The 22,711-nt window shown below is 35.6% G+C and overlaps 1 protein-coding gene across 4 annotated transcripts; it reads right to left on the reverse strand.

The window, feature by feature from the left end:
• Positions 1-152: 152 nt before the first annotated feature.
• Positions 153-22,711, reverse strand: LOC133314681 (uncharacterized). 4 transcript variants are annotated; one of them, XM_061516196.1, is made up of 17 exons: positions 22,241-22,711; positions 22,126-22,168; positions 21,697-21,818; positions 20,828-20,935; positions 18,909-19,053; positions 18,739-18,830; positions 17,704-17,797; positions 16,308-16,794; positions 15,943-16,085; positions 15,431-15,777; positions 11,502-11,669; positions 7,441-7,731; positions 6,878-7,294; positions 6,637-6,681; positions 6,453-6,538; positions 1,209-1,299; positions 153-994 (listed from the first exon to the last, which is right to left on the reverse strand). In XM_061516196.1, exons 1-17 carry the CDS (start codon positions 22,418-22,420, stop codon positions 917-919), a joined length of 2,937 nt encoding a protein of 978 aa, XP_061372180.1. In that variant the 5' UTR covers positions 22,421-22,711; the 3' UTR covers positions 153-916. The 4 variants fall into 4 exon arrangements, with proteins under 4 accessions (XP_061372180.1, XP_061372179.1, XP_061372178.1 ...); XM_061516195.1 differs by having other exon boundaries at positions 1,209-1,290; positions 22,126-22,711; XM_061516194.1 differs by having other exon boundaries at positions 1,209-1,296; positions 22,126-22,711.

The following is a 22,711-nucleotide window of genomic DNA, read 5'->3' on the forward strand; positions in this document are numbered from 1 at the left end:
TAAACGCTGAAGCATTTGAGATTTATTTATTTTCTAACATTGCATCCAGAGATAAATTGATCCTTGACACCCTTAATGTCAATAAAAGCAGCCCAAATCAACAGTCCAGAAGACTAATTCTTGATGAGAAGGCATTGAATGTCTCACCAGTAATGTTACGTGTGATTTCAGATTTGGGAAAAGCATTCTACATAGCAGAACAGTCATACCAACAGAAATTGCCCACTCAGACAACTTATCACATGGCAACCCCCTTTCTTCCGCCCCTTCCCACTAAATAGTAATAATAAAGAGAGCTACTCTTAAGTTACTTGACAATCTGGTAGACTGGGACTATGCAGGCGTGACTCAATAACCCCTTTTTCCCATTACTTGGCTATGTCACTTGTTTCTATTTGTTACTTACAAAGAATTGATTACAACATACAGCCCTGCCATTTTGTCTATGATTTTCCAATAATTCCAGCGAATTAGGGATGCTGCTTCTCAAAACCAAAATCATAAACATGTTCAAACATGAAGGTACAACAAATTGATATTGATATTCTCTACTAACCTACTGCTTGTTTCCTCCATTAGCTGGCCAAGGTTGAGTTTTTTTTTTAATCATACGCTAATCATGAAGAGGGTGAGCCTGAAGCAGTAGTAAAGTCCTTCCTTTGTGACTGAAAGGTCGTGAGTTCGAATTCGGGTAATAGCAATTTTACAAATATGCAAAGGTAAGCTTGTATACAAGAATTGTCCTCATCCCTACTATCGCTGGTTAGGGTTTAATGGAGAGTAATTTATATGCTAATCATGAAGGACCTGACAGATTCTTGTGTATTAGCTTCTTGTAAGCTCAGATATACCATTAGACCATCAAATGAGGAAAATGCTATACTGAAATCTTTCCTAAGGGGGGTGTCCTCCTATTTCAGTGCATGCTACTTCGAGTTCGGACTCTATCTATAAGCATTTGCCTTCCTGATAAATCTTCTTCATAACTAACAACCTGCATGAGAAATATACAGAACTTGCAATCAGGATATCGTTAACACCCAGAATACTAATGATTTCTCATTAGTCAACAGTCTATGCAGAAGGTAACAAATTCTTGTTCCAGTTTCAGATAGATATCTGACAATAATGTTAAATAAAATAGAAGACACAATCAAGATGAAGTAATTGGAAAACTTTAAGTAAAAGGAGTTGCACAAAGATAAAACCTGAGATTCTGTTTGTGTTTCACTAAAACCATCATAGATTCCTGCTCTTCCGTCTTGAGAAGCCTCACCATTATTGTCTTTTCTGCCACTTCTAAAAACGTATAAGCTCAGTACTGATTTAAAGAAAGGTGAAAAATGATATGCTTGATGCTTCTGGTATAATTCACATTGTTCTCAGGTCATTAGCTTGGAATGGATATCATTTTCAATCTCATTGATCAAGTTAAATACCCATCTAGCAGACACCTGAATTTTGGGGCTGAAGCTGAAAAAGATTAGGAAAAATTTGAAACCCCTCTCCCAATTTCTTTTAAGGAGATATATTTAAGGTGCAAGAACCTGGGTAGGAGAGGGGGAAAGGGAGTTTGGTGGCGGATAGGACCTGAGATATCAACATTTTTTTAAAACAAAAAATTATTAGGACGGAGAGAAGAAATTACAAAAAGTTTGGATGATACAGAATCCTCTTCAACGTAAGTGTAAAATACAAGACAAAAGAGAAAAGAGAAAACATTAATATAGTAAAGCTGTCCAATCTCTCGTCATATCTAAAGGAAATCCCATTAAAAAAATTATGTGCTTTATACCAAATAGAAGCCAAAAGTCAGATCTTATCCCAAATCAATTGTGCTAAAGAAACCTCCTTAAAAATTTCAGAGTTATGCTCCAACCAAATGCACCAAAAAGTATTGCAAAATACCACAATGATTCAGCCTCTTTACTCCTACCAAAATCATTAAAGGCCAATCATACAAAATTGGTCGAAGGACCTAGGGCACACCGGACATTTGTCAAAAAAGCTGAACAAAAAATTCCAAAGAAAAACAGTCACAGGGCTCCGCAAGATCAGACGAAGAGCAAATTCTGAGAGCAGGCACCACACATAACACACATATCAAGGGTAAAGGCATTATGCCGCCTACAAACTGGAACATGTTATAATGACCCTATATGGTAAATCTTAATTAGAGATTTAAATTAAGGATTTAAATTCCATAATTAGATTCAGTGAGTGAATTCGAGTATTTTGACTGTAATCATGACTAGGTTGTGAACAGTGCGTTCTGCCGGAGAATTTGCAGTCTTGTGAATTAACCGGTAGAGCAAACACGAGTAAAATGATTTTAGAGACATAATTTGACAATTCTGACTCCATATATGAGTTCAGAACGAAAAATTGTATAGTCTGGCACTTTCTGTGAAAATCTCGTGAATAGTGTTTCTATCGGGTATTTTGTACTGCTGTTTAAGCAACCGGTAGAGTCCAGAAGCAAATAAATGATGAAATAAGAATAAGAAAGTCCAATATATGCCAAGCAAGTCAATATAGGCCCAAGAAAATAATAAGTTTATAAGTTTTAAGTTCAGAAGTAAGCGAAGTACAGTTAGTGATTCACAGTGCATTTCGTCAAAAACGGTGCAGAAACCATACTGTGAATTATGAATATTGTTTTGTAACAAATAAAAAATTAATGTAAATGATTTTAGAAAAATAAAAATATGTTCGTAGCTTTAAGTTAGTTCCGGGTCAATTTAAGTTAAAATACGCGATAGAAAAACAATCGGCTAAAAAGCCACGTGTGCTTAAAAACCCCAAGTCACTTAAACAACCACTATTCACATCAGTTTCTCTCTCTTCTTTTCTCCAAAAACCGAGCTGCACATGGGAAGAAGGGGGTTAGAGTTTTGATTCTTGTTTTCTTGATTTCTCCCTAAATACTCATCCAAATCCTTTGATCCACACATGGAAATCATAGGAAAAAGTCCAATGAATCCATTCCACCGATCAATTTGAGCTATAATTGAGTGTGTGAAGTGTTCTTCCTCCCCCCATTTTCGAGCTACTATTCATCAAGAAGAAAAAATGGATCTTTGGATGGAGCTTTGCTTGGTGAATGCCTTCTAGGCTTTGGGTAGTTCATTGGAGGTAACAAAACTCTAATCCTATGGTTTTATTATTATGAATAATGTTTTGAAAGTTATGAGCATGGATGGGTGGGAAATAAAGTAGTATAGAACTTGAAAGTGATGATGGTTTGTTTTGTATAGGAAGTCATAGGTAAAAGATAAACATCCACGTGTGTTAAATGAAGAAAAATTCTCTTGGTTTGTACTCCCCTAGGTTCGGCCATGATGGGTTGTATAGGGGTCATTGGGCAAGATTTTATATGATGTATTATGAGGGTTTAAGGTGTAGGAATTAAGTGGAAATTTCATAAATTGGTGAGAATGCCAAAGGGGAAAAAATTATATGAAATATGTCCTTATGTTTGGCCTTGGGGGCTTTGGAGGAACTTGTCATTGCAAAATTAATTGAGGCTTGATGAATAGATACATGTGTATGTGTAAGTTGTTAAAATGAGTGAAGAATATGAAATGAAAAAGAAGAGAAAACCTTTGTTTTTCCTATTGGACTTCGACTTAGAGGATGATTTAAGGGTACATTTTGTTACATTTTATTTTAATAAAATGAGTTGTAATTCAATGAATAAAATTGATGAGTTAAGAAGTTAATTGGCTTGAAAAATGGTTGAAAAATACCTTGATTTTCCTAAAGGTATGTCCACGGTTTTTTTGAAGTAAAATGGCATGATTTATGTTGAAAATCCTTAATGGAATGCTAGATTAAATTAAAGAACATCTAACGGTTATAAAGTGGTCTAGACTTGTGTATTGGCATAGCATTGGCAAAAACGGAAGGAAACGAAAAGAAGCGATAAAATGTATTCCTTATGAGAAATCTAGGCATGATAGCATTTTATTGATTTGTATTTGTGGATTCTTGCTCTAGGTGTACCTAGGGACTGAAAATGATCGTAATCTCTTGAAGATATATAAGTAACTTGTGTCACAAGTAAGCAGATTGATAAAGCTTCAAGAGGTAAGCTCTATGTTTAAGGAGTCTTTTCCTGCTCGAGTGCTCCACCATAGTTAGTGGACTATGGTTGGAATGTATGACTGTTGATATGATACTTTGTATAGATGCATTCATATAGAGTTATTTGATAACATGATATGACTTGCTCTGATATGACTTCTGTATTCATATATGGTACACTGATGTCTTCTTGGGGCTTCCCTGAGATTGACGATGTACACCTCTGACATGTTCTGGTTCCGCTTGGGGTCCTCCCTTGGGAACACGTGCGTTGATTTCCGCTTGGGGTCCTCCCTTGGGAATGACGGCGCACGCCTCCGATATGATATGGATATATGCTCTGTTCTGTTATGATATCTGCTATATGTTGTATTTGTATACTCTGTATCTGACTTTCATGCAGGAGTGAGCCAGGGGTATGAAGAATTCTCTATAAACCTGGAGCTTATTGAGATTTGTAATCTCACCCCTCGTTGGGGCCATATTTTCAGGTGCCCAGATCTCCGGTGAGACCTCTCTAGTCAGGGACGCGCCCGTGGCTGAGGATTTTGGACGTATTGGATTTTGAGTAGCTGTAGGCTACTTCTATTTTGGAGTATAGTGCTTTCATTTAGTATTTCAGTATTTTGTGGATCATGATGTTAGATCCTTTATTTTGTATATGGCCTATATATGTTTTGTACATGTCTGTCAGTTGATGCATGTACATTTGAGTATTCAGGCACGTTATATGATGATGTAATATTCAGTTATGTTTATGTATTGGATTGCATGCTGTTAGATTAGAGGCACTGAGCCAAGTTATGCATGTGCTCATGGATGGGTATCTGATTATATCTGCATGACTGGTACTTCTGGATTGATGTGCTGTATAAACTGTTTATCAAGAAATGCTTTTGAGTGGGATTGGAAAATCCCCAGTTGTCCGATTTATAGAGGAAACTCTGTCCGATTTTCGTTTACGTCGAGTAAGAATTAAAGTAGAAAAAGAAAAAGTTAGCTCGTACTTTTGTAAGTTAAATCTTCCGCTGTTTCTGTTTATATCATATGTATGTTAATTGAACCGGCTTGAGACGGGGATGTTAGACATGTCATTACCATTAATTCTATCATGCCCAAGTCTTAAAAGATTCGGGATTGTGCCAATTGAGCTACAAGCTCATTGGCAACCCAATTCATCTTTATTCCATCTACAGTTTATGCAAGGTTTTGGTTGATGCAATTCATCCGATAGACATCTGTCATAGTACTATTCAAATTGGTAACATAAATATAGCGATTTACCCCCATTAAATTTCCAATACGTGCAACTTACCCCCATCATCTATTAAATTATATTGTCGATAATTTTAAGAGAAATATGATTTATGACTTTTAACTTTTAAGGGGTAAATTGCATATTCAGATAGGCTATAGGAATAATTGTAAGAGGAGTAAATTTAGAAACCATTCTTTTCTAGATTTACAACTAAAAATAAAATCAATACATTGGTGAGATTTCTTTGGGGCTGGTTATGAATTAAATCAGATTAATTTAACGGGAACAGGTTCAAATGGTTTCAAAATGTATTCAAGTCAAGCTCAACAACAAGCTAAAATATGTTATGACATGCAGGTATAAGATACATGGGCTCAACTCAGTCCTGGCTCATAATAAAGGATAAGATTTTTTTGAGCCAAACTGAAGAAAATGAATATGCCTACCTCGACTAATTTGGCTTATTGAAATGAGTAATTGGATAATTATTAAGCCAATTAATTTATATTTGGATAATGGTTATTGTAAACATAAGAATTTGATGAAGGAAAAAAGTTCTGCAGCCACCACACTTCCGGTATACATGATAATCATTCTGATCCTTTAATTCTCGAGAGAAATAATTTTATTTTTTATTTATGTGAGAGTTTCTGAATAGAAAAATATATTTGATAACACATATTCTATGATGTGTATTTTAATAAATAGAGTTTCATTTGTTTCAACTTTCAAATCGTGATAACAAAATCTACTATATGTGTATTTAATAAATAATGTGTCCAGGAATGAAAAAACAAAAAAAGTTTTTTTTTTTTTTTCAATTTTTGCTCCTGGGCTACGGGAAATTGGTTTTACCAAATGCAATTTCTAACTATTTCTGTTCCTAAACTAAAAATTGAAAAATAAAAAAAAAAAAATTTGAAAATGTTGTCATTAACACCTTAGACTTCTATAAAATACTGAACTAAACCGCTAATAAGCTGATATATATGTGTGTTCAAGGCCATTGATATAAAACCCTGTATAATTTCGACAAAGGAAGAGAAGAATATATGGCAAGATGACAACAGCATGATAGAATTTAAACAGGGAACTATAGAGAGCTTACCTGTTTAACCAGTTTTTAGATAATCCGAAGACAGTATGAGGATTTGAATTGTCTTCACCAAGGGCTGAACAATCAGATGAGTAAATCTATTCTATCATCAAGGATGACTACTACTTACAAAATTTATTAAAGACTCATAAAACAAAACACAATCTCCATGAAATTGTTCAAACTTAAAGGATACAGTTCCCTCACACCCTGTCCTCCTAGGCGACCTCTGATCATGCATCTTTGAGGGAAGAAGAAAAAGAGCAGGTTAAGAAGGAATACTTCGAACATAGCAGAGTAAAACAATATATATATATATATATATATATATATATATATATATATATATGCGTGTGTGTAAACAAAAAATCAGCTCTTTTATATATATATATATATATATATATGCGTGTGTGTAAACAAAAAATCAGCTCTTTTACCTTGCTTGTCTGCTCTAACAAGTCCTCAATTGCAGCAGCAACATCAGGAACAACATGAGAAACTTCCCCAGCATCTTTAAGCATATTGTTTTCAGAAAAGTTCATGTCATGGACATGAATACCTGAATTTACGGCAGAAGGCACCTTTTCATGTAGACCAGGTTCTTCCACGGGCCTCGCCTTTTTGCTGTAAATACTTGTTATTTTAGAATCAGTCCCATGATTGTCAACTCCACTACCTATGTTTTTATTTGCCATGTTTCTCAGATTTTGTGTTTGACTTGGAAGCTGGGAGGGCATGTCACTTATCATTCGAACAGCCTGGGTAGGATTTTGACTCACAGTGCAAATTCCTGCCTCTTGGTCTTGAGCAGTGACCTCTTTTGGTAAAAATCGATCAATGGCAACAACTCCATTCTGAAAAAAAGAATTGCATATTGATAAGTACTTTTTTCCCAATCAAAAGTACGTAACATAGAAAATACATGCATAACAAAATGTTTATGCACAAGCATTGATTAAAGCTCTCACTGCCCTGTACACAGCCACTATAAATGTATTACCTGTTTGACACATTCAAAGATCCATTCAGATGTAACTGACCGGATCCCCCACTTACAAGCAGCCTTGTACTTGGGCCCATTGGTGAATTTACATACTAAATGGGTGACCTTCTTAGTCAACTTCTCCACAAATTTAGCTCCCAGAACAAAACACAGGTTCCTAAGTAGAATTCTATCTTTCTCCTCATATTGTGAAACACAAAACCGGAAGCTTTCAAACCCAGGCAAGGGAACACGGCAGGGAAGTGGAGAATAAAGAATATGACTGTCAACTTCCAGCAACGACCCAGCCTTGAAAAAAAAACAATAAAACATCATAATCACAATATTAGTACATAAACAAACATAAATTCTCAAAGAATCCAGTTCACAACAGAAATGAAATTTCATCATGACTACATTATTATTATTATTATCATTACAATAAATATTATTGTATAAACATGGCTACATTAATGATTTACCATTATCATAGTCATTCATGACAATAGTTGCTCAGCCATCTCCTAAAAGCTTAAGCTTTTGGAATAGTTACTTATCAATCATCACGAAGAACAAAGATATACAGCACCAAATTAAGAGAAAAAAGATAATTCAACTTGACTACATTCATGAATTCAGCTCACAACAGAAATGCAATTATCACGAATCATGACTACATTCATGATTTACCATGATAAGACATATAGTAGCAACTTGAGATAAGATCCAAGATTACTCACCATTAGCCAATAAGCATCAAGAGCATGATGAGTTAGGCAAAAATTAAATACTCACAATGGCAAAAGGAAAGTTAAAAGAGGGCATATATACACCTACTGTCGATGATTGATAGCACCCAAAATTGGAGAGCTATCTTGTGTATTGTTGAATTCCCGACTTTTTGATGTTAATTTCGTCAATTGGGCCAAGCCCAAATAACCTGCTAGAATAAATAATACAATTCTATATAATATTATATTATTTCTAACAAGAACTAAGTTTGCGTTCAAGAGCGATTAATTGTTATTTGCACTGGAGCAATTTGAACTTATGGAAATTAGGGAGCAACTCAGTGTAAAATGGTTTATTTTTATTACTTTCGGGCTTACTAGACTATTTTGCATTTTTAGGAGGCTCAATAATCATTTAGAAGAGGGCCAATTCAGAAAAGAAGCAAACTTGGGGAGAAAGAAAGAAGAGAGGGAGAAGGGAGACAAGAAAGTAGAAAAAGTAGTTGTACCAGCGTCCTTTTCTTGAAAAAGCAACCTATGGTTGGTGGACACGTCAGCAGAGCAGAGAGGGGAATGGCACAATGTTTTGCAACATCACATCATCAGAAACTCAGCAAAAGAAGAAGGAATTTAGGGCTGACTTGGACAGGAGCACGTCCTTGATTAGGGAGCAACTGACGAAATCTGAACCGTTGATTAAATCAAGGGACATGATTGACTCAAGGAGGACCTCTCACCTATAAATACTAAAGAAATCACAACCTAAAGGAGCTTTTTGACACTCTTAGAGAGGACTCATCGTCCTCCTTAAGACTTCTTTCTATTTTTATTTTCTTTTTGTAGTTAGGTTTTTATTATACTCCTTCGTATGAGCTGAGTATTTTTAGTTGGCAAGGGTGAAGTAGAAGTGCCCCACTTTGTCTTAGGTTGGACTTGTAATGTAAATGTTTTTCTTTAATGAAATGTGTGTTGTTTCTTGGTTTAATATTTTAATATTATGAAACCTCTTGGTTTGCAACCTCATCCTGAGACCACCTGGTCGATGAATCCCTCACAAGGCAGTGTGGAGCAACATTAGAAGTTTTAGGGTATTTTGCTCTAAGCTAAAGGAATATTGAGAAGGAGAAGCACTGTTATGTGTAAATCGCTTTTGCTAGTGATCCTTTCAGCCATACTTCTTCGAAGGAGGCAAACATAATCTTCCTTGAATTTTAACTAATAGGACTCTTAAAGTAGTTTGGTGTAAAAGGCCTTTGCTCCAGACTGCTTGGGTGTTAAAACTTGGTGATAGAAAAATCTGTCTCCAAAGCCTTAAAAGTTGCTGGAAGCATATTTTGTTTCTGAAAACGGATGAAGTTGTAGGAACGACCAAGAGGATGAAAATACCAACCCGAGCCTACGATTTTTTTATCTTGATTCTACATTATTTTATTTCTTTATTGTTCTTACTTGTTTGACGAAGCTAAGAATTTGTAAAGAACCAATTCAACCCAAAAGCTTAAGCTGTTGGGAGAGGCTACTTTAATGGTTTTATATATCTCAACACGCCCCCTCACACGAGAGCCACTGGGCTTGAAGGGTGGACGATGCACAGGCCCACCTACCTGTGTGAAGAAAGAAAATCCACTAGAAAGAAAGTGGAGAACGGTGAGGATTGAACCCGGTACACCGAGTCTCTGATACCATGTAAAGAACTAATTCAACCCAAAAGCTTAAGCTGTTGGGAGAGGCTACATTAATGGTTTTATATATCTCAACAGAATTTGTCAACCATCATTTCTCTTTTGCTCTCTGTTTCTGTTAGTGTTCTCACTATTATTGGTTTCCAACTGTTGCTCTTGATTTCTTTCACTCTCTGTTCTGTTGCTCTCAACTCCCATGTTTCCCAAATTCCTTCAAGGCAAGGTTCAATAAAACTTAAGGGAGAAACTCAGCTCTTAGTAACTCATATTATTTGACTACATTCAACCAGCTAGTGACAAATGCTTGTTGGCTAAACTTGATTTGAGAACAAATTGGCTCCTTGAAGCGAATTGCTCTTTACTTTCAGTTTGCTCTCTGTTATTTCCTTTTCTTATTTACACTTCTTTTAAACACAACTTTTACAATTATTCCCTGAGAATGATAATCTGGGGCTCGTAACAGACCCTATATTACTTGATGCGTACGCTTGCGCAGCTTGGATAAATTTGCTCTCTAAATGATACTTGCTCCTTATATTTTTGCTCCCACATTTTCCTAAGCATATCTTGGCCCAACAATGATCATACAAACAAATGTACTAGTTGGAAAGACAAGAAGAAGAAAGCAAGGAATTTGATAGAGGATCATGAAGTTCATTCAAGAGCCGTCAAAGTAAACCTCCAAATTTTCATCTCAAATTCAAATTTTCATCTCAAATTCAAATTTTCATTCCTTCTTTCCTAGATAAGAGCTGTTGGGTCCTACACCTTGTTTACTATCTCTATTATGATCAAAGGAGCATCCCGAAGATCATTAGGATTCTTAAAGTGGGGTCTCTTAAACAACCCTTAAGATTTTGCTTCTTGTTATTTCTATTCAGTACTTTTCTTTGTAATCAAACTTGGTGCCGCTACCGTTAGGCATTTAGTTTGAATATTCAATAAAAGTCTCTTTTTATATCCCCAATTTCCATCCTATTCTGATCCAATTTCATCAAGGTGCAACTAGAATTTTAACTTTTACATTCAAAAAAGTAGAAAGTATAAAGAATCATTTCAATCTAAAAGCTTAAGCTATTAGATAAAGGACACATTAATGGTTTTATAACATACTTCTCTAACACGCCTCCTCACATAAGAGCCCATTGGGCTTGAAGGGTGGACAATGCACAAGCCCACCTACCTGTACTAAGAAACTCCACAACAGTAATTATTGATTAATAGAATGGGAGCGGTGAAGATCAAACTCGTGACCACTTGGTCACAGATGCTGTAATACTATGTAAAACAACTAATTCAATTCAAAAGCTTAAGTTGTTAAGTGAAAACCACGTTAATGGTTTTATAACATACTTCTTTAACAAAAAGAATAGAAAATACGGATCATGTATGATCTATATATTAAGTTCTTGCAACCATGTATTATTGAACCACTTTCGTCACTTTCCATCATTATTTTCTCCCTACTAATTGCACTTATGAGATAACAACTTGGAACAATTGGGCCAAAAAAGGTTTTGTGTTTCCCCATCAACCTATGTTCCTATTTATTCAATATAAAAATCAAGATCTATAACCAATTGAACACCTGAAAATGTAGAAGATAACATTACCAAAAACAATAAACCTGAAAAAGGAAATTTGCATTTGTGACCCATCAACCTACCTCCAAACAAGATCGTATCCAATGACTGGAAATATGTATGCTTTCAGAATCACCTGTCAACCTGGGTGTTACACCATGACACTCGATAATATAAGGGACACTCTGTTTTGTTTGCCGACTTACTACCTCTCCTCCTCCTTGACTTATCCATTGAACAATCTCAGCTCTCTGGCAAAAGAGATCAAAACAAAAATTAAACAACATCAATGAACAACATAGGTGTACATTTTTTTAGTGCAACAGCAGATATATGTTAACATATAGTAACTATTAATTCAACTGGAAAAAAATAGAAATTAGTATTTAAACAGTAAATGATTGTACCAAACTCAAAAGAGATTATTCAAGAATTTGAGAAAACAAGGTCCACCAAAAGGCTGTGGTTGAAATAGCTACTATGGATATCAACCATCTTGGTAATTTATTCAAAATTGTCTAGAAATCTTCTAATAAATCACCTATAATGCCAAATTAACAATTGAGTTCACACCTCAAGAATATTGATATATAATTATACTCAATCTGATAATTAATTACTTGACTCAACCTCAAGTAACCTCAACTAATGCTTGAGGCTTTTAGAAAAAATAAACTTTCTTGGGAACATTGAATATCAGGAACTAAGAGTTCATTTATTTAGTTGAAATGATGTATTTGTTTTTCAAATTGTTACAAAAAAGCTAGAGCATGTAGTGAAATGTGTATGTCTCAATTACACAGTTGGGTTTGGATTATATAGCAAAAAACAATATATACAGACATACTACTATCCTAATTATTGTAATTCCATAATTTTGACTACCCTATTCATATTATCAGCAAGATACCATTTACATAGTTACACAATTACCAACTCTCCGCCACAAGCTCAAGAATGTAGGTCTTATGCACCAAGTTTGTTTCATATGTAGGAGCTCTCAAGGACTTGGTGAAAACATTTACTAGTTAATCATTTGAGTGGACAAGGCTAGTGATAATGTCTCGCGATAACATTTTCTTCTAATAAAGTGACAATATTTGCATGTGTTTGGCCCTCTTGTGAAACACTAGATTGGAGGCAATGTGCAAAGCAACCTAGTTATACAAATTAGTGTCATTTGTGTAACCTCTACAAATTAGAAATCTCTAAGTAGCTATTTTATCCAAATAAGTTCACACGTGACTGAGGCCATGGCTCAATACTCTACTTTGACATTTCATCTTGCAACCACATTTTACTTCTTACTTTTCCAAGATATCAAATTATCCCAGATGAATATACAATATCTAGAGTGGACATTCTATCAGTAGGGGAACCTACCCAATCAGTATCTGAGTATTTGACATTCTAAGTGTGACCTTTGTCTTCATAGATAAGGCCTTTCCTTGGGGTACTTTTGACATATTATAAGATACAAATCACGAAATCCCAATGTTCAGCACAAAGTTAATAGAGCAACTTTTACCACACTGTCTGCAAAAAAGATATCCGGATGAGCAACTTGAAATAGATAGGTTTTCCAACTAACATATATCTTCCTAGATCCAAAAGTGGCTTCCCATTAGTGCTTGAATCCACCGGAGTATTAATCAGCTTTGCATTCAAAGGTTTAGTTTCTTCAAGAATGTCCATAGTATATTTTCTCTATGAAACTACAATACCATCCTAGGTTTGTAATACCTATTTTCCCTAGAAATATCAAAGCTTGCCAAGATCTTTGGTTTGAAAGTGATGACCAAGATATTGTTTTATATGAAAGATGCAATGATCATTACAAGTGATGACTTTGTCGTGGACATATACAATCAAATAAATATATCCTTGAGATGAATGTCAATAAAATAAAGAGTGGTCAACTTCACTTTGTGTCGACAGTGATGGATTTGTAATGGATGAAAGGTGGTGCAGGGTTCCACAATAGGGCAGAACAAATGTGGAGGAACATTAACCAAGATAGGAGAAGTAGGAAAGGAAATAGCTAGTAAGGGTAATACCTCAAAGACTGACTATGGAGTCGATGAAGGAGACATGAAGAAGGAAATAGACTAAAAAAAGTAACATTAGCCAAGACTAGATAACATTGTAAACTAGGTAAGAAACATCTTAGCCTTTTTGACATTGAGTGTATCCTAGAAAGATAAACATGAGGGATCGAGTCGAGAGCTTCTCAAGACCCGCAGTAGGATAATGGACAAAACAAGTAAACTTTATATACAAGATTGTAAAACATGTATAGGCTATTCGGGAAACAACACATCGTGAGGTATTTGGAAGTCTAAGACAAAGAAGGGCATAGGTTAATGAGGTAGCAGGCAGTAAGAACAACATCATCCCAAAAACAAAGGGAAAGTGACCATGAAGCAAGAGTGTCCTAACAATTTCAAAGAGGTGGTGATTTTTATGTTTAGCAACCCCGTTTTCTTGAGAGATATGGGCACAAGAAGTTTGGTAAAGAATGCTATGAGAAGCCTTAAATCTTTGAAAGGCTGAGACAAATATTCATGGGTATTATCATTACGAAATGTGTGACTTGGAACACCAAATTGTGTTCGGATTTCATGATAAAAACTTTGAAAAATGAAAAATAACCAATAAAAATTTCACAAGCATCCTCCTCAGGACTGCCAAAGGAAGCAGATTCAGCCATGGGTCACCCTAGGTAGTGGAAAAGAGAACCAGACAAATGGCGGAAGGAATCAGAAAAGTGCTAATAGAGGCGGTTCAAGGTGAAGAAGGCAGATTCGAGTAGACAATAGCAGGATGAGCACAAAGGGACAAGACATGGCCTAAGACAGTGGCTCACGCACTACCACGCACAACGAAATAGGAGATGTGCATAGGAGAAATGGCGCACGTGTTGGCGCATGCAACAGTGGTTCGACATGGAACCTTCGGGGATGGGCTTCACTTGAGGAGATATTTTAAATCTTGAGGTCTCCAGCTGAAAAAGTCATTAGCCTGTGCCAAACAATGTTCGAAAAACTAACAGAGGGTCAATGGAAAAAGATTTCAGGCTGTCAGAATAACAACACTGCAATGAGACCAAAAACCTAAGTTGAAATACGGTTTCCAAAAAATAAAAATGAAAAAATCATTGATGGGCAGTGGGTCCACTAGGAAGACACGCACTATGATTGCCTTTCATCATGCTCCAGATACCATGTAAAGGGAAGAAGAAATAAAAGATATTTTGTGAAATCTACGTCTTAACTACACAACATGGTTCGGATTATACAGCCAAAAATAATAAACACAAAATATATACAAACAACACTACTATCCTAATTACCATAATTGCATAATTATGACTATCCTATTTACATAATCTGAAAGATACTATTTACAAAGTTACTCACAATCACTAACAATTTCTATATTACATTTCTAACATATCCCTTCGTACATAAGGCCTTTGGGCTTAAAAATGGACAATACACAACCCCATCTGCCTTGTGCTAAAATTCAACTTTCCATTAGAAGAATAGGGTAACACGGATCAATCTCAAGACTATTTGGTTATAAAGGCTCAAATATTATGTCACAAACCAACTATCTTAAAAACTTAAATTGTTAGGTGAAAGGACATGAATGGTTTTTCTATCACATCTCTAACACTAATAAAGTTCAAGGCTTTGCTAGAATATGGCTGTTGCATTTTTCTATCTAAAAACCTATATATATCTTGTCTATGTAGTATGAAGAAGGTTTTCTTTTTTGAAAGTAATTTTGAAGAAGAATACATCAATTCTAAAGTTCACCAACTGAATAGTTCAAGTGTATCTTTCCAGATATATTTCTTAAAGCAAAGCATACAACATTCCTCTTATCAGTTCTCCTACTTCTATCTTTCAAACTTCCTGTGCATCGATCCCTTATATTACAACTCACAATTCTGGTTAAAAAATATATTATATCCATCTTTATACTTTTAAAGATACTATTAACTTACCCTTTCTTCAGGAAATAAATTTGAGAAACAAAATATTTTCCCTCTGAAAACAGTTGTTGACTTCACATATTGGACGCTGGAGTCATATTGTGTCATCTTTTGTACCCTCAATTTATTATCAGGAATTTGATTTTCCGCCATAGCTCTGCCAGTTGCTTTATTGAATGTGTGAACGTTTGTACCAATACCCAGTTTCTCTTCTTTGTCTTTCTCCAAAGATTTTGGCATTACAACTCCGAAGTCTGTGATACCCACCACCTGATCAGTCTGTAAACTTTGATGAAAGCCAGATCTTTTACCTTGATCCATGGACATAATGCTTGTTACTGCTCCATTTACCAAGCTTGCTGAATTTATGAAATCAGAGGAGGAGAAAGCATGAATTCATAAAAGCATATACATAAATTATTTAAGAAAAATCTAAGATTAACCAAAAAGCATTCTCCAGCTTGAACATGACTAAGAGGCAATAGACACGGACAGACACACACATTAACATCATAATAGCAGACCTTTTGGAAGAATTAGATCAAGCGCTATGTGTCTTCTAAGAACAGGAACTTCTTTCTTCTCACGGTCACAATCTTCAAGCCATGAGGTTTTAACAACATAAATGACACCCAAAGCAGCAAGACTCCTTACATCTTTTTTTTCCCTTAAAAAACACAAATGAATGTGAAGATAAATCATACGTATTAGAAAAGGAGTAAGGTTGGCCAAACTAAGCCTATAAAATAGCTATATTAGTGAAAGTAACATCCACGTATCATCAAAATTAATAATGCTAACAATCTAACACAGATTCAGTGAAGCTATCAAGAAACAGACACATGATATGCATCCAAGAAGTTTCTTCTAAATATCAGAATAGACGTACGTTTCTGTAGGATTCCCAATTATTATGTGCGTCAACCTGTCATTAAGAGACACATATCGGGAGCCTCCACCTTTACGCACCATACTAACTAGTTTCCGCATTTCAGAAGCTTCGAAGCCAACAAGTGATATTCGGCACTCTGATAAGTACAGGTCATTATCATCAGTTTCAGAATCATTGGCAACAGCACCATCAAAGTTCAATTCATTGCTGGTCTGCACTGGAGGTGCTTCAGCATCTGCCTCTTTAGCAAATAAAGGAGCATTTGAGGAAGATATGTGTTCTGGCTGTGTAGCTTCTAGATCTATATCCATAAACTCAGCATTAGAAAAAACTGGCATATTTAAATCTGTAGCTCCTGAGGATGCCTCAGATTGCAATTTCCCAATATCCTTTTCTTGGCTGTGTTGCACATTTAAGTCCCTAGTTACTTTATGTGAAGATACAGATCCATTCTGAACAGGGTATGATTCCTCATTCAGACATGCTATCCATGAAAAAAAAAATACAAATAAATAAAAATTGATGGTCAGGTACTGTATGTGGCATTGAAAATTTATAGATGACATGGAAAGGAAAAAGGAGAGAATATATTTAAGTAATACAGCTTAGAATAATTGTGTAATGATACTGTAAAGAACCAATTCAACCCAAAAGCTTGTGCTGTGGGTGAGGTTACATTAAAACCATCACCTAACAACTTAAGGTTTTGGGTTGAAATGGTTCTTTACATGATATCAGAACCTCGATGTCATGGGTTCGATCCTCACCGCCTCCCACTTTCTCTTGTGGAATTTCTTAGCACAAGTAGGTGGGCCTGTGCATTATCCACCCTTCATGCCCAGTGGGCTCTCGTGTGAGGGGTGTGTTAGAAAAAATATAAATCATTGATGGGCCTTCACTTAATAGCGTAAGCTTTTGGGTTGAATTGGTTCTTTACAGATACAAAAAATGAACCTTACACTCCTATGTATAGAGTAAATGCCCATTTTAGTCTTCCAATCCAATGATATACGTGACATCACATTTTTCCTCCATTTATAAATACAACAATTGTTCCTCCAAAGATACACGCAACGTCAACTTGGTCCTTAAAATGACATCAAATTGTTCCTTGAGAGACAAAACTGATAGCATTAATTATCATTGAAGGACCAATTTATATCACTAATGAATGGAGTACCAATGCGATATCGCATATATCTCTGAAAGACCAAAATGAAATTTGGTTCAAGCACAAGTGTTGTACAACTAGTATAAGCCCAATCCAATAATTCCTGACACAATAAGACTCCCAACGCCATAATAACACTAATATTCTAACCAGTGGAATCCTAATGTTCAGTTTGAAACTCAAAAGATTTTGAAATATACAGCATTAAAACATATAAGTTACCTCTTCGAGCAATAGATTGATCAAACCATTTCGTTGACACAACATGAATGTGGCCCCAACACTTTGCCACCTTATGTTTGGCACCTTCAGGAGCGTAAGAACAGTCAAGAACACAAATATCCACCATGCTTAAACTTTAAACCACAACAATAGATCTTTGAGTTCAAACTCAGAATTACTCAGTCATAGAGGATTGCAAGCACAGCAAATGAAAAGAACAAACCTTTCAAACTTTTATACAAATTGCAATTAATCAGGGCATCTAAGCCCTATGGCAATGCAATAGGAGACACTGAGACAAGAAAAATAAAATAACACCTCACAAAAAAATATCATATACAGAAATCTGTCTCCTCAAAAGGTTCACTTATACAGCTACTACGAAACAAAACGTCAACAATTTTGCCAACTAGTGTAGAAAAAAATCAATCCGAAAATTATTTGCAGACTGTTAAGAAGAACAATCTGAATATAAACAAATTGTCATTCGTTCTAACAGATTAAGAAGAACAAATAACAAAGCTGAATACTATCAAGTATCAAGGCATCAAAGCAGGTAATCCGAATTCTTGTCTAAATGAATCTCAATTCTTTTCTGTTCAAACTCAAAATGTTTACAAAATTTGTCCAGGGGAAGTGTGGCCGTATAAGACAAATGGATTGAGATTGATGATAAGAAATAAAATGCATGCTCTATAATAGCCAATGGACAATAGCTCAATCTTTTGTCAACTGATTATCAATAAGCACTAATATGTGCAGCATTACAGTATCAAAAAGCAGATATTATTCTGAGTGCAAAATAATGAAAATGTTAATGCAGACTTGAGCCTCTGTACCAAGAAGCTGATGATCCAACAATAAAAATGACCCTAAAGTAAAATTAAGAAACACACTTATGCAGCTGAAATTGAAGCTGTGACAAAAGGTTTTGCTAAAAAACAAAGAGATGTGCACCCCACTTTTTGAATAATAGATGAATATTTGCATGCCCAAAAGAAACACCATTATTTAAGATATCTTTCAGAAGGATATGTTAGAAATCAAATGTGTGCACTTCTTTGTCAGTTCCGCAGAATATTTTCCACCATTTTGTAAAATAAGCTCCTTCATTTCTCCGCGCGTATCTGAAAAACTCGAGCAAATCAGCATCCACCAAAAAGCATTTTATTATGACCAATACTAGCAGATAGCTAAGTTATAACCTGCTGGGATTCCAGTAACACAAATCTCTAACCCGGAGAAAGGAAGGACCTTGTATGACTCTTGAGGAACAACACGATGCTCCTCTGAGCATTGCTTTAACCATTCATAAGTGACTATTGGTTTCTTCAGGATATTCAATGCCCACTGCCAGACTAAAGCAATGTATATTAGATTGTATAGCATGAACATAAGTTCAATGACAATTAAAACCCCCACAAAGATTGGATAAGAATGCGGAACTGGTCTGTTGAATTATCACACAAGCAGAACCGACAGCTTGAATATTTAAAATAGGCAGATAAGTTTTTCACATCTGTGAATTTCCATAATAAAGTGGCTGTCTAGACGCAATGTTGACATGTAGCCAGACTCAAAACACAATGAGATAGACCAAGAAACAAAACATGAGCTCAATTAAAAGAATATTAGCCACCACTAGCCACCAACAATTTGGGAGCTAAGCTAAACAGAGCAAAGCACAAAAAAAATGAGTGCCAAACAACAACTTATTCCACTGAAAATAGATATATCAAATTTCACTGAACACTGAGGCATGACTAAGGACATAAAATTTAGTTAAATCACGACCGCAAGAAGGATCAACAAACTATTTTAGTCATTTCATCTGACAGAAGATCTTATCAGGGTGCATTGCAACTACTTTAGTCAACTTGAATTACCAACTAACAAATGTATGAACAAAAGTCTCGAGGTCATTGAATTGTCTCCATTTGTTACAATCTTAGAGCATATGATTGCTCTCTGATAAGGACGTGGCACTAAGTAACAGGTTCAGAAAAGTTTACGCAAGGAAGAGATGTAGAGGATCACAAGCCCCTACTGCTGAGTCAGCAGTTAGTTAAAAGGAATGCATATTTGGTGGTCACACAATCAGCCCCTAATACCCTGGGTTGTAGTTAATTTTGTGGAATTTCTTGTCTTGAGTCTGTCATTTACTTGTAACCTTCTCTTCTTGACTTGGTTAATTTTCTGGGAATTTTCAGTGTAATATTTGAGCTGTAACCAAGTTGGAAAAGTTCAGATTATTAATACAGTGTGTTTTTTTTTTTTTAATTCTTTCCTTGCTTGTTACTTGGTTCTCTATCACTCTCACTTGGTTTAATTGGAATTTTCATTTTGTTAGAGCCAATTGGCATCAACTGAACCATGTAAACCAATCCTTCCTAATGGGATAAGACTTGGTTTTTGTTGTGGTTGCATTATTTATTGTATATACACATACTTTTATACTACAAACTTCATAGAGCCTCTTTCTCAGTTATAAATAACACTGAGGTGTACAGTGCTTGCCACTTACATATTTACATAGATGAAAGTTCTCACTCTGATCCTTTTCTATTTCTACAATTTCCATAAAATATTACAACCAGTGAACCAACCTCGGCTTCAAATTACAAAAAGCAATTCGTCATTAGTTTAAGATTCTACTTAAGGCTGAAAAACATTGACTTCAAATGTAATCGCTGAGAAAGATTAAATCATGCATCATACCAAACAGTCCTAAGACATTACAATGAAAATGAAAAAAAAAAAAAAAAAAAATTATCACTACTCCCTATAGTACTAGCCAATTAACACCAAATATGTCCAAGTCCAGAAGCTTCCTCCTATGGACCAAATGCTGTGTTACTCCCTTCAACAAATGTCAAGCAATGAAGTATTTCTTTCCATTGACTTTAATGTCCATAATTGCACACAATTCCCCAAGTGCTTTTTATGTGCGTACATTGAGGGAGGGGATTATAAGATGCAAGAGAGAATATACATATTTTAGGAATATGAATAAAATGGAACATAATAAGACAGAAAAGAAAGACTCTTGCTTGTAAGAATAAAAAAAGTATGTCACAATTAAGAATACAATGGAAATATGGAACAAAAACTTCATGTACCAGACCTTGTACTTTGCAGCTAAAACATTTTTCACAATGACAAAGTTCAAATCCAGTGATGCTTTCGTGTGTAGAACTCCCCCCATTTCAATCACAAACTCTTCTATCTTAACCTGCAGGGTCACATGCATTAAACACTGTAGTTGAGAGCAAAAATAAGGAGGGAGGAATGAAGAAGACAATAAGAGAAAATAACTGAAAACTGAAGGGCCTTAAGCACAATGGTAACAAAATTTTAATCAAGATTAAGAAAGTCAAATCAATGAAGAGAACAAAAAAATCATAATTCCATATGTTAGCTTTAAATAAAAGAGGAGGAGGACGGGGGAGGGGGGGGGGGGGGATACTGAAAATATGAATGGAAAATGATAATCACTACACCGCAATTAGTAAAAATATTTAAAATCAGAAGTTGTTTATATTAAAGAAATTTTATAACTCTTATTTGATTTTAGAATATTACTCCTCAAAAGAAATATTTGTTCCTCGTTTTCCAATGTTCTTTTTCTATCTTTTCGTTGGGTAAGGTTCAAGAAGAGACAGTATGCTAACCAAAGAGAACTAGATAGTACTAAACGGCAAGAACAAAATGAAAAATTAATATATCACAGAAACCTTCTGTGAAAGAAGGGGAGGGGGGGATCTGGTGCTATAAAGCTCTTGTTATATACAGGATAGGGTCAGACCCATTGTGTGAGTCTATAATAAGCAGACTTACCTTGCATTTACAAGAGGCTGATTACATGGATCAAACCTGTGACCTCTAGGTCGCATAGCGACAATACCAACAGTTGTGCCAAGGTTTCCCTTCAGCAAACTTCAGTAAATAAAAAGAAAAAAGGAAACATTCAAACATGGACAACAACGACTATACCTTCTCAACTGTGCCAAAGCCAGATGCAAGTACTTTGACACCATCCATGGCAAGGCAACAAGTGAATCCCTGTTTAGGCAGAGGCCTATGCTCTTTAGCACATGAAAGAACACATCTAGGACCTGCTCAATAAGAATGAAACAAATCTCAGGAAGCCAAACCAATTTCAATTTCGACTATGGAAACCAACGCCACTACACATGAATAGAGAGAAAGCATACTATCACGAGCGCTCAAACCTTAAAGATGCACATGGCTTATCAAAACCTGGATGCTCGAATTGTCTAACACAAACACTAAAGACTGTTCCAACTATCAAATTTTCATCTCATAGCATCAATTGAAAGCAATTTCAAACACAAACATTACTGACAGCTCCTAAAATCATTGTTGCAAGGAAAATTGGAAAATTAGATCTGCAACACATACCAAGCAATTTACAACCCTTGGCTTTAAGATCCTCAAACTTCTCCTGCAAAACGGAGAACGAAATCAACAATAAATAAATAAAACGCAAAAGAGGAGGGTGGAATTGAGGAATTACGTGTTTATTGGAAGAAATGATGTGGTAATCATTGGGGCCATTGCGTGAAGGATCGCAACAAAGGTGGAGTTCGGCGCCGTTATCCTTGACGGCGTCATGGAGCGCGTCGAAGATTTCGGGCGGCACGAGGTTCCGCGACATGAACACGTTCGCGCCGTGAAATGCATTCGTCTTCAACATCTTCTTCTTCTCCGATTTCTCTCCCTCTCTCTCTCTCTCTTTCTTAAGCGTAGGTACTTCTTGTTGTTGTTGATGATGTTGCTGTGATTCCTTGCACTTGGAAAGGGAATAAGATTCAAATTAATTGAGAGAGGGAAATAAAAAAAAAAAAAGAGGTGAACTGAAGTGAAGAAGATTGTGGAATGAGTTTGGTGTGCGTGAAGAGAAGAAAAAACGCGGGAAAGTAAGTTCGGAGTTCAGATTCTGTATGTGGATTGTGCTGTGGTATGATGCAGCTTAGTGTGGTTCATC

Source organism: Gastrolobium bilobum, unplaced genomic scaffold (assembly GCF_033153095.1).
Source record: "Gastrolobium bilobum isolate Gb01-03AN ecotype WA unplaced genomic scaffold, APGP_CSIRO_Gbil_v1 utg7360, whole genome shotgun sequence".
NCBI lineage: Eukaryota > Viridiplantae > Streptophyta > Magnoliopsida > Fabales > Fabaceae > Gastrolobium > Gastrolobium bilobum.